The sequence below is a fragment of the Salvelinus sp. IW2-2015 genome, linkage group LG6.1 (assembly GCF_002910315.2).
Source record: "Salvelinus sp. IW2-2015 linkage group LG6.1, ASM291031v2, whole genome shotgun sequence".
Lineage (NCBI taxonomy): Eukaryota > Metazoa > Chordata > Actinopteri > Salmoniformes > Salmonidae > Salvelinus > Salvelinus sp. IW2-2015.
The window spans coordinates 1,994,995-2,008,958 of NC_036845.1; the positions used below are offsets into that span (position 1 = coordinate 1,994,995).

The following is a 13,964-nucleotide window of genomic DNA, read 5'->3' on the forward strand; positions in this document are numbered from 1 at the left end:
GCGTAATTTGGTAAAAAGCCAATTTGAATTTGCTTCAGTACATTGGTTTTCATTGAGGGAAATGTACGAGTCTGCTGTTAATGATAATGCAGAGTATTTTCCCAAAGTTACTTGTGACGCATATTCCACGGTAGTTATTGGGGTCAAATGGTCCCACTTTTGTGGATGTGGATCAGTCCTTGGTTCCAATATTTGGTTAAGAGACGATGTTTTAAAGAGTTTTATATGCCAATTTGGAAATTTGTTGTCTGTATATTTGATCATTTCATTAAGGATACCATCAACACCACAGGCCTTTTTGGGTTGGAGGGTTTATTTTGTCCTGAACTTCATTCAAGGTAATGGAGAATCCAGTGGGTTCTGGTAGTCTTTTAATAGTTGATTCTAGGATTTTGTATTTGATCATGTATATGTTTTTGCTCTTTTATTCTTTTGTTATAGAGCCAAAAAGATTGGAGAAGTGGTTTACCCATACATCTAGATTTTGGAAGATAATTCTTCGTGTTGTTGTTTTGTTTAGTGTTTTCCAATTTTCCAGATTGGTTAGAGTCTATGGATTCTTAATACATTGAGCTGATTTCTGACGTGCTGTTCTTCTTTTTTCCGTAGTGTATTTCTGTACTTGTTTTTTAGTGATTCACCATAGTGAAGGCGTAGACTCAGGTTTTCCGGGTCTTATGTTTTTGTTTGGACAGGTTTCTCAATTATTTCTTAGATTTTTGCATTCTTATCAAACATTTGTTCATTGTTGTTCATTTTCTTCGGTTTTCTATTTGAGATTTTTTAGATTTGATAGGGAAGCTGAGAGGTCAAAAATACTGTTAAGATTTTCTACTGCCAAGTTTACACCTTCACTATTGCAGTGGACGTTTTACCAGGAAGTTGTCTAAAAGGGATTGAATTTGCTGTTGCCTAATTGTTTTTTGGTAGGTTCCAAACTGCAATTCTTCCATCTATAGCATTTTCTTAATGTTACTCAGTTTCTTTGGCTTTTTTGATGCCTCTATGATTGAGTATGCTCTTGTTCAAGTAGGACTGTGATTTTCTGTGGTCTGATAGGGGTGTCAGTGGGCTGACTGTGAACGCTCTGAGAGGACTCTGGGTTGAGGTCATGTGATAAAGTAGTCTTACAGTGCTACTGCCAAGAGATGAGCTATAGGTTTACCTACCATAGGAGTCCCCTCGAAGCTACCATTGACTATGTACTACCCAGGTGCGACAGAGCTGCAGGAGTTGTGACCCGTTTTGTTGGTTATGTTGTCATTAGTTGTGCCTAGGTGGGCATATGGGGGAGGGAATGCTGTCACCTCCAGGTAAGTGTTTGTCCCCCTGTGTGCTGAGGGTTTCAGGTTCCTGTCCAGTTCTGGCATTTAGGTCGCCACAGACTAATACATGTCCCTGGGCCTGCGAAATGTTGATTTCCCCCTCCAGGATGGAGAAGCTGTCTTCATTAAAGTATGGGGATTCTAGTGGGGGGATATAGGTAGCACACAGGAGACAATTTTTCTCTGTTAAGATAATTTCCTTTTGAATTTCTAGCCAAATGTAAAATGTTCCTGTTTTGATTAATTAATGGAGTGAGTTAGGTCTGCCTTTATACCAAATTAGCATTCCCCCTGAGTCCCTTCCCTGTTTCACACCTGGTTAGTTTGGGATGGGACTACCAGCTCTCTGTAACTAGAGGGCACAAGTGGGTCCGTCTCCTCTATACCATGTTTCTTGCAGGATGACAATGTCTGCATTACCGATTTCTTTGGTGAAGTCCGGGTTCCTGCTCTTTAGGCCAAAGGCAGATGACCTCAGACCTTGGATATTCCAGGATGATATATAGTGAAGGCTTTTTTGTCCATAAAGTGTCCAATGTTGTTGGTCGGGGTTTGGCCTCAGGCCAGTAAGTGTGAGCAGAGCCTGCTGAGCATCTGGTACATGCCGTTGGCTTGGGCGAGTGTAAGAGTGGGGGTTGGGCCTGTTTGCCCGCTCACTACCTGGGCGTATGTGTGACTTCCATGTTGATGCCCTCTTTGCGGGGTGGGGTGCATGGGTGGCAGGAGTGGCATGGGTCTGATCTGAGGGGGCCTAAATTGGGTGTGGGCATGGTTGATGTGGGGGGTGTGTAGGTCCAGGGGGGGGTCCTGGAGGTCTTGGAGGGTGTCTCGCTGGTCTGGGTGGGGTGTCTATTGATCTGTTGCTCCTGTGTGAAGTGTTGGGCTTTCGTTTGAGAGCGATGTCCTTTAGAGTCCGGGCAAAGGTGGGCACTGCTGCCTTGTAGAGGTGGACCTGGTCATAGAGGCTGTTCAAGTCCAGGGTGGAGTGGTGGGCCAGAAAAACATTTGGTTTTGAGGCACAGTCACGGGAAATGCTTGCGTTTACCCGCTGTATTGTAGCAGGGTGGAAGTCTTTTCGTGGTAGCAGGGTCTCTATCTCTCTCTCTTCTCCTCCCTCTATCCTTCTCTCTATATTTCTATCTCTTCTTCCTCCTCTCTCTCACCTCCCTCTATATTCTCTCTTCTTTCACCTCCCTCTATTATTTCTCTCTCTTTCACCTCCCTCTATCTTTCTCTCTCTCTCCTCCCTCTATCTTTCTCTCTCTCTCCTCCCTCTATCTTTCTCTCCCTCATCTCCCTCTATCTCACCTCCCTCTATTTTCACCTCCCTCTATATTTCTTCTCTCTCTCTCTCTCATCCCTCTCGCCCTCCTTCCTCTATCTTTCTCTCTCTCTCCTCCCTCTATCTTTCTCTCCCTCATCTCCCTCTCTCACTCCCTGTATTTTTCTCACCTCCCTCTATATTTCTTTCTTCTCTCTTCTCATCCCTCTCGCTCTCCTCCCTCTATCTTTCTCTCTCCTCCCTCTATCTTTCTCTCTCTCACCTCCCTCTATTTTTTCTCACCTCCCTCTATATTTCTTTCTCTCTCTCTCTCATCCATCTCGCTCTCCTCCCTCTATCTTTCTCTCTCTCACCTCCCTTCATATTTCTCTCTCTTCTCTCTTCTCTCTCTCCTCCTCTTTCTCTCTCTCTCTCCTCCCTCTATCGTTATCTCTCTCTTTCCTCCCTCCATCTTTCTCTCTCTCACCTCCCTAACTCTCCCTAATTCCTCTCCTTCACTCCTCTCTTTCTATATTACTCTCTCTACTCTGTCTTGCTCCTCATTGTTCTTCCAGGTGTCTGTTTGCTGACTAGAACTGGCAGAAATGTAATACATTGTTTAACATGGGTGTCAGTTTCCACATGGAAATGAAAGACGCCATAGAGAGGGAAGTAGCATGCATGGATGCACGTACAGGCACATACACACATGTGCACACACACACGCGACACACACACACACACACACCACACACACACACACAACACACACACACACACACACACACACACACACACACACACACACACACACACACACACACACACACACACACACACACACACACCACACACACCACACCACACAGCTTGAGGGAAATGGAGGGCGCAGGATGTATGGTGTCAGTGAGTGTATCACTGTTTCCCTTTCTGCTCAGACCATTATACCTGCTGCTGTAGTGTAAACCTCCCCTGGGAAGCCCATTGTTTCAGAACACTCAGGCTATCCCTCAGCCCTTGTAGGGAGTCATTAAAAACTGCTCCTATTCAGTTGGGAGAGGAAGGCAGACAAGGAGGAGATACAGTACTTTAGGGAGCAGTCCTGAGTGGCCTGTTAAAGTCTATAGTCAGGTATTTGACTTGTCTTAATTAATTGTATCAGTGCTCCATTAAGGTACTCTTTATAATCCAGGCTGTATCACATCCGGCCGTGATTGGGAGTCCCATAGGGCGGCACACAACTGGCCCAGCGTCATCCGGGTTTGGCCGGTGGTAGGCAGTCATTATAAATAAGAATTTGTTCTTAACTGACTTGCCTAGTTAGATAAAGGTTAAAAAATAATAATAATAATAATGGCACATATGACATCTACTTTACAATGTGTGAACTAATAGCCATTTACATCCTAAGTAATTGCTTCAGACTTGAATGTCTATAGGGCACATGCATGTTAATGAATGACTTACAGAGCCTTTTAAACAGCACTTAAATGGTTATTTAAGTGTCACTCAATTCTCTAACCAACACCATTCACCCTCTACCCCCATTGGCCCAACCCAAAATAATGATATTTATTGATATTGGGCCAACCCCAAACATTTTACTTCCTGGTGTATTTTAACACTAGGAATAGGATTGCTAATATGTTGGGGTTGCAGAGGGTGACAAGGACACAACGACCTGGTCTGTGGTCAGCTCTCATCGCCATGGTGATAAATCAGGAGAATTCTGGACGGTCATTAAGATGACATCTATTAGACATGACAGATGCAATTGAACTATTAACAAATTGTGTCAAGTGTGATGTTCATAGGACTAATTGACCTCTGGGCAGCTTATTAGACATAGCTTTCTTACAAAGATGATGTTAAGGTGCAAGAAAGAGTCTTACTTTCACTACCATTTATTATCTCAATCATTTTACGTTGTTCTACTCACTATTTAGTTCATGTATAATGCTTATTATTGACTACACTCTGCAATGCAAAAATAATATTGTTCATTAACTAAGTTTGTACGTTAATCGTTGATTTAGATGCTCACACTCACAATCACACACAACATACACACTCTCCTCCAGCACACACAACACACACACTCTCATCCCGACAGTCAAAATCCAGCCGGCATCCCATACAGCGAAGACCGCATCAGTTACTAAAGGTCACAGTAGGGTCACTCTAAAGGTCACAGTAGGGTCACTCTAAAGGTCACAGTAGGGTCACTCTAAAGGTCACAGTAGGATCACTCTAAAGGTCACAGTAGGATCACTCTAAAGGTCACAGTAGGGTCACTCTAAAGGTCACAGTAGGATCACTCTAAAGGTCACAGTAGGGTCACTCTAAAGGTCACAGTAGGGTCACTCTAAAGGTCACAGTAGGATCACTCTAAAGGTCAGTGGTCAGTAACTCACAGAAGACTTTGAGCTGTGTGATGGCCTCTCCGACTCCAGCAGGGCCAGCAGTGACCTGGCAGTAGAAGGGCAGCTGGTCCTCCACCGCCACGGGGGAGATGGTCAGAGAYAAGTCCRTTCCCATGGTCACTCTGTCGGACAGACGTGTCCCCTCATCAGTCTTCCCCTCGCCGCCCGACACGGAGCGGAACGCAACACGCTTCCTGGTGCCACCCTCCTCCTGGTGAGGGGAAGAGGAGAGAGGGGGAGAGGGGGAGAGGAAGGAGAGGGAAAGAGAGAGGGGAGGGATAGAGAGGAGGGAGATTAGAGAGAGAGTGAAGTAGAGAAATAAGATGAAAGACAATCAGGGTGGAGAGAGGGGAAGAGGAGAGAGGGGAAGAGGAGAGAGGGGAAGTGGAGAGAGGGGAAGAGGAGAGAGGGGAAGAGGAGAGAGGGGAAGTGGTAGATGGCCAGAGAGGAAATGTTTTTCACAAGTTCAATAAACAACAGAGACACTTCACAGAGATATGTACAACGCCTTCAGAAAGTATTCAGACCACTTGACCCTTTTCCGCATTTTGTTACATGACAGCCTTATTCTAAAATTGATTTAATAGTTTTTCCCCCTCATCAATCTACACACAATAACCCATGACGAAAAAGCAAAAACAGATTTTTTGAATTTTTTGCAAATGTATTAACAAAAAAAACTGAAATATCACATTTACAAGTATTCAGACCGTTTACTCAGTACTTTGTTGAAGCACCTTTGGCAGCGATTACATGGGGAGTTTCTCCCATTCTTCTCTGCAGATCCTCTCAAGTTCTGTCAGGTTGGATGGGGAGCGTCGCTGCACAGCTATTTTCAGGTCTCTCCAGAGATGTTTGATCGGGTTCAAGTCCGGGCTCTGGCTGGGCCACTCAAAGACATTCAGAGACTTGACTCGAAATGTCAGAAGGTGAGTGTAGCTGGTGCATAAAGTCAGGCGCAGGAGAGCAGAATGAGTGAGCAACGTACTTTACTCAACAAGGCACAAGGTAACAATTACACTTGACCAAAACAAGACGGTAAAGATAACGCACGGGTGAACACAGCACCCGCCAAAAAACCAGCCATCAAAATAAACCTAACTGAACATGTAATAATCCCGCAAAACACCATGGGGGAAACAGAGGGTTTAAATACAGGAACAAATCATTGTGAAATGGAAAACAGGTGTGTGAAAACAAAGACAAAACCAAAGGAAAAAGAAAAGCGGATCGGCGATGGCTAGTAGACCGGCAACGCCGACCGCCGCCCGAACAAGGAGAGGCCCCGACTTCGGCGGAAGTTGTGACACGAAACCACTCCTGCAATGTCTTGACTGTGGGCTTAGGGTCATTGTCCTGTTGGAAGGTGAACCTTCGCCCCAGTCTGAGGTTTTAATCAAGGATATCTTTGTACTTTGCTCCGTTCATCTTTCCCTTGATCCTGACTAGTCTCTCAGTCCCAAAAGCATGATGCTGCCACCACCACACTTCACCTACAGACGTGACGCTTGGCATTCAGGCCAAAGAGTTCAGTCTTGGTTTCATCAGACCAGAGAATCTTGTTTCTCATGGTCTGAGAGTTCTTTAGGTGCCCTTTGGCAAACTCAAAGCAGAGTGGCTTCCATCTGGCCACTCTACCATAAAGTCCTGATTGGTGGAGTGCTGCAGAGATGGTTGTTCTTCTGGAAGGTTCACCCATCTCCACAGAGAAACGCTGGAGCTCTGTCAGAGTGATCATCGGGTTCTTCGTCACCTCCCTGACCAAGGCCCTTCTCCCCCGATTGCTCAGTTTGTCCGGGCGGCCAGCTGTAGGAAGAGTCTTGGTGGTTCCAAAATTCTTCCATTTAAGAATGATGGAGGCCACTGTGTTCTTGGGGACCTTCAATGCTGCAGAACATTTTTGGTACCCTTCCCCAGGTCTATGACTTTACAAAATCCTGCCTCGGAGCTCTACGGACAATTCCTTCGACCTCATGGCTTGGTTTTTGCTCTGATATGCACTGTCAACTGTGGAACCTTATATAGACAGGTGTGTGTCTTTCCAAATCATGTCCAATCACTTGAATTTACCACACGTGGACTCCAATCAAGTTGTAGAAACATCTCAAGGATTATCAATGGAAACAGAATGCACCTGAGCAAAATTTGGAGTCTCATAGCAAAGAGTCTGAATACTTAGGTAAATAAGTTATTTTAGTTTTTTAGCAAATTAGCAAAAATTTCTAAAAAACTGTTTTCGCTTTGTCATTATGGGTTATTGTGTGTAGATTGATGAGGGAAACGTTTTTCAGTGGTTCTGCTGAATACAGGGAGTCAAAAGATATTAGCCCAAAGTGCACCAACTCCACATGAAAAAATACAACAAAAAATACTGTATAAATACTATAGTATTCACTGCAGTGTTTTTGCGGTATTTACTGTAGCATTCCCTACAGTATAGTGTTTTTGCTATAGTATAAATACTGTAGTAAAATAAAACTGTAGTATATACTATAGTAATTAATGTAGTGTTTTGCAGATTGTAGTATACTGTAGTATTTACTGTAGTGTTTTTACGGACATTACTGTGGTGTTTATTATAGCGTTTTAGTTTTATTATCTTTGACATAGAAGTGGAGGCTTTCTCTTTGCATGGAACACAAAACTACGGTCCATACTTGGCATGTAGGTTTCTCAATTAAGGGTGGCACAAATTGGGATATGTGGAGGGGAATGGGCAGGGTATATGGAAATTAAATACTGTAGTATTTACTGTAGTGTTTTTGTGGATATTACTGTAGTATTTACTACAGTGTTTATTTTGCAGATAATACTGTAGTATTTACTATAGTATTCTACAGTATAGTACAACATCTATAGTAAGTACTATAAATTATCGAGGGATACTACAGTGTATCACATTACCCCTACCTACATGTACAAATGACCTCGACTAACCTGTACTAACCCCGCACATTGACTCGGTACAGGTACCCCCTTATAGCCTCGTTATTGTTATGTAATTTTATTGTGTTACTTTTTATTTTATTTTATTTGTTACTTTAGTTTATTTAGTCAATATTTTCTTAACTTTATTTATTGAACTGCATATAACTACCTGTTATATTTGGCGCATGTGACAAATACAATTTGATTTGATTTGGGTATTTAGTATTCTACAGTATACTACAGTTTACTACTGAATTCTATAGTAAGCACTGTAGTATTATATAGTAAACTGTAGTGTTTTTTAAATGTGGGAAGCCAGGAGTAAATAGTAGGAGACTTACAATGAACCACTCTACGATGTTGTTCAGGGAGCGAGGGATTTTGAAGGTGCAGGGCAGACTGGCTGACTCTCCCTTGATCACCTCCACCTTGGGAGTCACTGTCACTGTCACGACGGCCCAGCACACTGCAGAGAGAGAGATAGAGAGAGAGAGAAGGAGAGAGCGGGAGGGAGGGAGAGGGAGAGGGAGAGGGAAAGAGAGGGGGAGAGAGGGAGGTGATGATTAGTTATTGAGCCACTTTCACATTATTATGTTGAGTTTAAATACACACGTTTTTATGTCAAACACCTATTATTATATAAAAACGAGTCTAAAACAAAATTGGAAAGTTCAAAGAACAGCATAAGATAAGATCAGAGAATGTTTGCTGATGGAAAAGGCAAGGGTGTAACGTTACACACACATGCCACACACTGTTCAACGCTCCATACCAAAGATGTGTGTGTGGCATGTTACGTAATAAACATAAACATAAACACACACACACACACACACTAAGACAGCTGAGTGGCGTCTAGGCAGGTCTTTATCAGTGCTGGAGCACACCTTTTCCTGTGATGCCCCAGACAGATAACACACACAGATAAACGAATAGACAGACAACAGCAAGAGGCAGCAGTCTGTGACTAACCCCAAACACACTTTATACTCACTGAGACACAAAATCACACACTGAGAGACACAAAATCACTCACTGAGACACAAAATCACACACTGAGAGAAAATGTATGAAAACCACTGTACTGTCGTGTATGAAATGAAGATTGGCCATTTTCATAGTAATGAACAAACAGCCTGACAGACGGTTTATTGAGGACAGAGTAGAACACAATGGGTAGAATATAGAAGGACACTCGGTCAGAAAGAACAGAGTGTCCTTTCTGGCAGGCAGCTCAGTGGAGTCTACATTCAACTGGAACATTAGGATGCACACAGTGTCTTAGATATGAGACGAAAGAGAGAGAGAGGACGCAGAACAGGAGTAGAAGAGAGAGGAAGAGAGCAGACGAAGGAAACGAGAGGAGAGGGAGGAACGAGAGACATCGACACTAGACGATGAGAACGAGAGAGACACGACAGGAGAGAGAAGCCCCGCTGAGAGAGCAGCGCGAGGCAGCTGACGGAGAGAGGGAACAAGGCGAGGAGCAGAGCAGAGAGAAGAGGCGAGAGGAGAAGATGGATAGGACAAGAAGAAGAGAGACGAAGCAGGAGGCAAGACGAACGAGAAAGCGAGGGAGAGAAGAGAGACAAGAGAGAGATGAAGAGAGAGAGAGAGAGAGAGAGACGAGAGAGAGAGAAGACGAGAGAGAGAGACAGAGAGAGAGAGAGAGAGAGAGAGAGAGAGAGAGAGAGAGAGAGAGAGAGAGAGACCGGAGAGAGAGAGAGAAGAGAGAGAGATTAAAGAGAGAGAGAGAGGAGGAGAGCGAGAAAGAGAGACGAGCACAGAGAGAGAGAGAGATAGATGAGGGAGAAGAAGAGAGAGGAGTAGAGAAGAGAAGAGAGAGAGAAGCGCACGAGACGAACGAGAGAGTGAGAGAGAGGAGAGAGACTGAGAAGACGAGGGAGCAGACGAGCAGAGACGACCAAGGCGACACTATAGGGAACACACCGAACGAAGATGCAGAGAGAGAGAAGCGACGAAGAACGACGAGAAGAGACCAGAGAGACGAGAGAAGACCGAGACGCGCGAGCTCCCCACAAGGCGACCTCCCGACACTGCGCACTACGCCAAACTCAATCACGCCTAGGAGTAGCCGGCAGCCACCGGCAGGGCCACTACCGCCGCCTTCTCACGTGAGAGGACGAGAGACGACGATCCCACCAGAGATCGAGTAGAGCAGAGAGAGATACAACATGCATGGAGAAAGTGCTGTTCGGGGTTCAAAACATACGACATTATCAAACTATCCATGACACAAACAACAAGGCGCCAACGTGCGGTTACACTGAGGCCAAATCTCACACAGCTCTCTTCCGCCTCTAACACCCCACAGACGCGTCGAATTCACTCACAACAGCCCATCGGTGTCTCGTAACAGGCATGCAGCCTTAAGCCCCACACCTCAGTTCAAACATGACCATGATATCACCGACACATTGCCGGCAACATTTATGAACAGTCTGCCACACCCGCCACCCACCCAACACTACACCCTCTCCCATCTCCCTTTCTCGCCTCGAATCACCATTCCATACCACTTCATCCGCCGGGTCTCACACTCCTACCTACGCCACATCCGACACGCACAATGTCTACTGGTTTGCTGCCCCATGAAACTCTGCGTGTGCTTCTGTCCACCAACCAAAGAGCCTAACTAGCAGCACGCTGAGATACCCTTTCTGGCACAATTCCTCCAGCACCTGGGCCCCCTGACAGTAAAGTCTCCAGTAAGACCAACAATACAATGCGTGGTTCCTAAACAGAAAGCGCAGCGTCACCAGGATCCCACACTAATTCCATCTAGACACCGTTCGCCCTTCCTTACGAGCACACCAAATAAAAAACCATATACACATACCCTCGGGCCTCAGAACATCCAGCCACCACCAGTAAACCTCATCCTACAAAGCTGGTGAATCCGATCTGGACGACAAGGCAAGCTCAAGCATTCCCCTATGTGTCCATCCAAAGAACATAAACTTTCAACATTACCCAAATTTAGGATCTGGCCTAATAATACTGAAGCAGTCATAGAGCCCATTGCCCTTCCTATGTTGTGCAGGTCTGGGGTCCCGTCACCAACCCCAACCGATTTCACAACAAATGCGCGGCAATACACCCAAATTCACGGCACTCTGACATGCACGACATTCCTGCAGACAAAATATCCTCCGTGTACAACGCAAGAACACCAAATAATGCATGCAGAGCAGAATTAGGCCGATACCCACTAATTATCAAAATCCAGAAAAGAGCCGTTAAATTCTACAACCACCTCAAAAGGAAGCGATTCCCAAACCTCCCATAACAAAGCCATCACCTACAGAGAGATGAACCTGGAGAAGAGTCCCCTAAGCAAGCTGGTCCTAGGGCTCTTGTTCACAAACACAAAACACAACCCCACAAAGCCCCAGGACAACAGCAACAACTCACCCAACCAAATCATGAGAAAACACAAAGATTAATTACTTGACACATTGGAAAGAATTAACAAAAAAACAGCAGACACAACTAGAATGCTATTTGGCCCTCAATACAAAAAAACAAACCAGTACACAGTGCAGAAATACCTGACCCACTGTGACTGACCCAAACTTAAGGAAACACTTGACTATGTACAGACTCAGTGAGCATAGCCTGCTATTTGAGAAAGGCCGCCGTAGGCAGACATGGCTCTCAAGAGAAGACAGGCTATGTGCACACTGCCACAAAATTGATTGGTGGAATAACTCGAGCCTGCACTTCTAACCTTACCTGGCCCAACCATGGCATGACCATATTAGAGCACATATTTCCCTCAGATCACACAGATCCACAAAGAATTCGAAAACAAATCCAATTTTTGATAAACTCCCATATCTACTGGGTGAAATCATCCACAGTGTGCCATCACAAGCAGCAAGATTTGTGACCTGTTGCCACAAGAAAAGGGCAACCCAGTGAAAAAACAACACCATTGTAATACAACCCAATTTATGCTTACTTATTTTTCTTGTGTTGCTTTAACCATTTGTACATTTTACAACACTGTATATATTTAATATGACACTCGTAATGTCTTTATTGTTTTTGAAACTTCTGTATTGTGTAATGTTTACTGTTTAATTCGTTTTGTTTGTTTCACTTTTGTTGTATTGTCTACCCTCATTTGCTTTGGCAATGTTAACACATGTTTCCCATGCCAATAAAGCCCCCTTGAATTGAATTGAAATTGAATTGATGAAGAGGAGAGGAGGAGAGAGAGAGAGAGAGAGAGAGAGAGAGAGAGAGAGAGAGAGAGAGAGAGAGAGAAGAGAGAGAGAATGAGAGAGAGAGAGAAGAGAGAGAGAGGGAGAGAGAGAGAGAGAGAGAGAAAAGAGAGAGAAAGAGAGAGATGGACGAGAATGGTCTCCTGGGGGATAGTGACAGAGAGAGAGATGGACAGAGAATGGTTCCCTGGGGGATAGTGACAGTGGGGAGGTCTCACCCCTTTCCCTGCTACCATTCTCCACTCTGCTCCCCAGCAGGCAGACAGTAACAGTGGGTCTCTCACTGCTACCATTCTCCACTCGCTCCACAGCAGGCAGTAACAGTGGGAGATCTCTCACTGCACCATTCTCCACTCTGCTCCCCAGCAGGCAGTAACAGTGGGGAGGTCTCTCCCTGCTACCATTCTCCACTCTGCCTCCCCAGCAGGCAGTAACAGTGGGAGGTCTCTCCCTGCTACCATTCTCCACTCTGCTCCCCACAGCCCAGTCAGTATATCTAAGTGGGGGATCTCTCACCTGCTACCATTCCTCCGACTCTGCTCCTCAGCAGGCAGTACCAGTGGGACAGTGTTCTCTCACGGCTACCCATTCTCCACTCTGCTCCCCAGCAGGCAGTAACAGTGGGGAGATCTCTCACTGCTACCATTCTCCACTCTGCTCCCCAGCAGGCAGTAACAGTGGGGAGGTCTCTCACTGCTACCATTCTCAACTCTGCTCCCCAGCAGGCAGTAACAGTGGGGAGATCTCTCACTGCTACCATTCTCCACTCTGCTCCCCAGCAGGCAGTAACAGTAGTGTGGGAGATCAGGCTACAATAGAAGAGGCTACATTCATATCCATTTTGCAATTCATTCAGTGCCGTTTGTGTCTAATAAAAATCTCCATATACAATTAGGCCTTGGCCTTCATAGCTGTGTATGATGTTGTGGTCACTAGCTAAAGTGGCAAGTATCACTACAATGAATCTGCTACTATTTCTAATGACATGTAGACTGTGTGCTAACAGGATCAGGCCTGTTCAGTATGGTACAGTTGACCCTACGCTGTAGTATTCCATACTATGTAGAAGACATACACACACTGACAGCCTTACATAATAGGCCAGGGGAGATCTTTACTGGATACACTTACACACATGACTGCAAAATATCATGTCATCAAATCAAATCAAATTGTATTTGTCACATGCGCCGAATACAACAGACAACAGACCTTACAGTAAAACGCTTACTTACAAGCCCTTAACCAACAATGCATTTTGAAGAAAAGTAAGTGTTAAAGTATTTACTAAATAAACCGGTACAGAGTCAACGTGCGGGGTTACAGGTTAGTCAAGGTAATTGAGGTAATATGTACATGTACACACTTAGATGAGGTACGATCACGAATATCCTACCAACAGGACATCAAAAACTGTTATATCCTATGTTTCACGGAATCGTGATTGAATGACGACATGGATATTCAGCTAGAGGGATATACGCTGCACCTGCAAGATAGAACAGCACACTCCGGTAAGACGAGGGGGGGCGGTCTGTGCATATTTGTAAACAACAGCTGGTGCACGAAATCTAAGGAAGTCTCTAGATTTTGCTAACCTGAAGTAGAGTATATTGTGATAAATTGCAGGCCACACTACTTGCCTAGAGAGTTTTCAGCTATACTTTTCGTGGCTGTTTATTTACCACCACAGACAGATGCTGGCACTAAGACCGCACTCAGTCAACTGTATAAGGAAATTTGCAAACAGGAAACCACTCACCCAGAGGCGGCGCTC

At 44.9% G+C, this 13,964-nt stretch overlaps 1 protein-coding gene across 1 annotated transcript in view; it reads right to left on the reverse strand.

Moving 5' to 3' along the window:
• LOC111964603 (uncharacterized) overlaps positions 1-8,410 on the reverse strand; it is a gene marked incomplete at its 5' end in the record, with an annotated part of 17,079 nt that extends 8,669 nt beyond the window's left edge. The window contains 2 exons of the mRNA XM_070443785.1: positions 5,001-5,220; positions 8,279-8,410. Coding sequence (XP_070299886.1) covers positions 5,001-5,220; positions 8,279-8,410 — 352 coding nt within the window. The remainder of the gene's footprint in view (positions 1-5,000; positions 5,221-8,278) is intronic.
• Between the last annotated feature and the right edge of the window lie 5,554 nt (positions 8,411-13,964).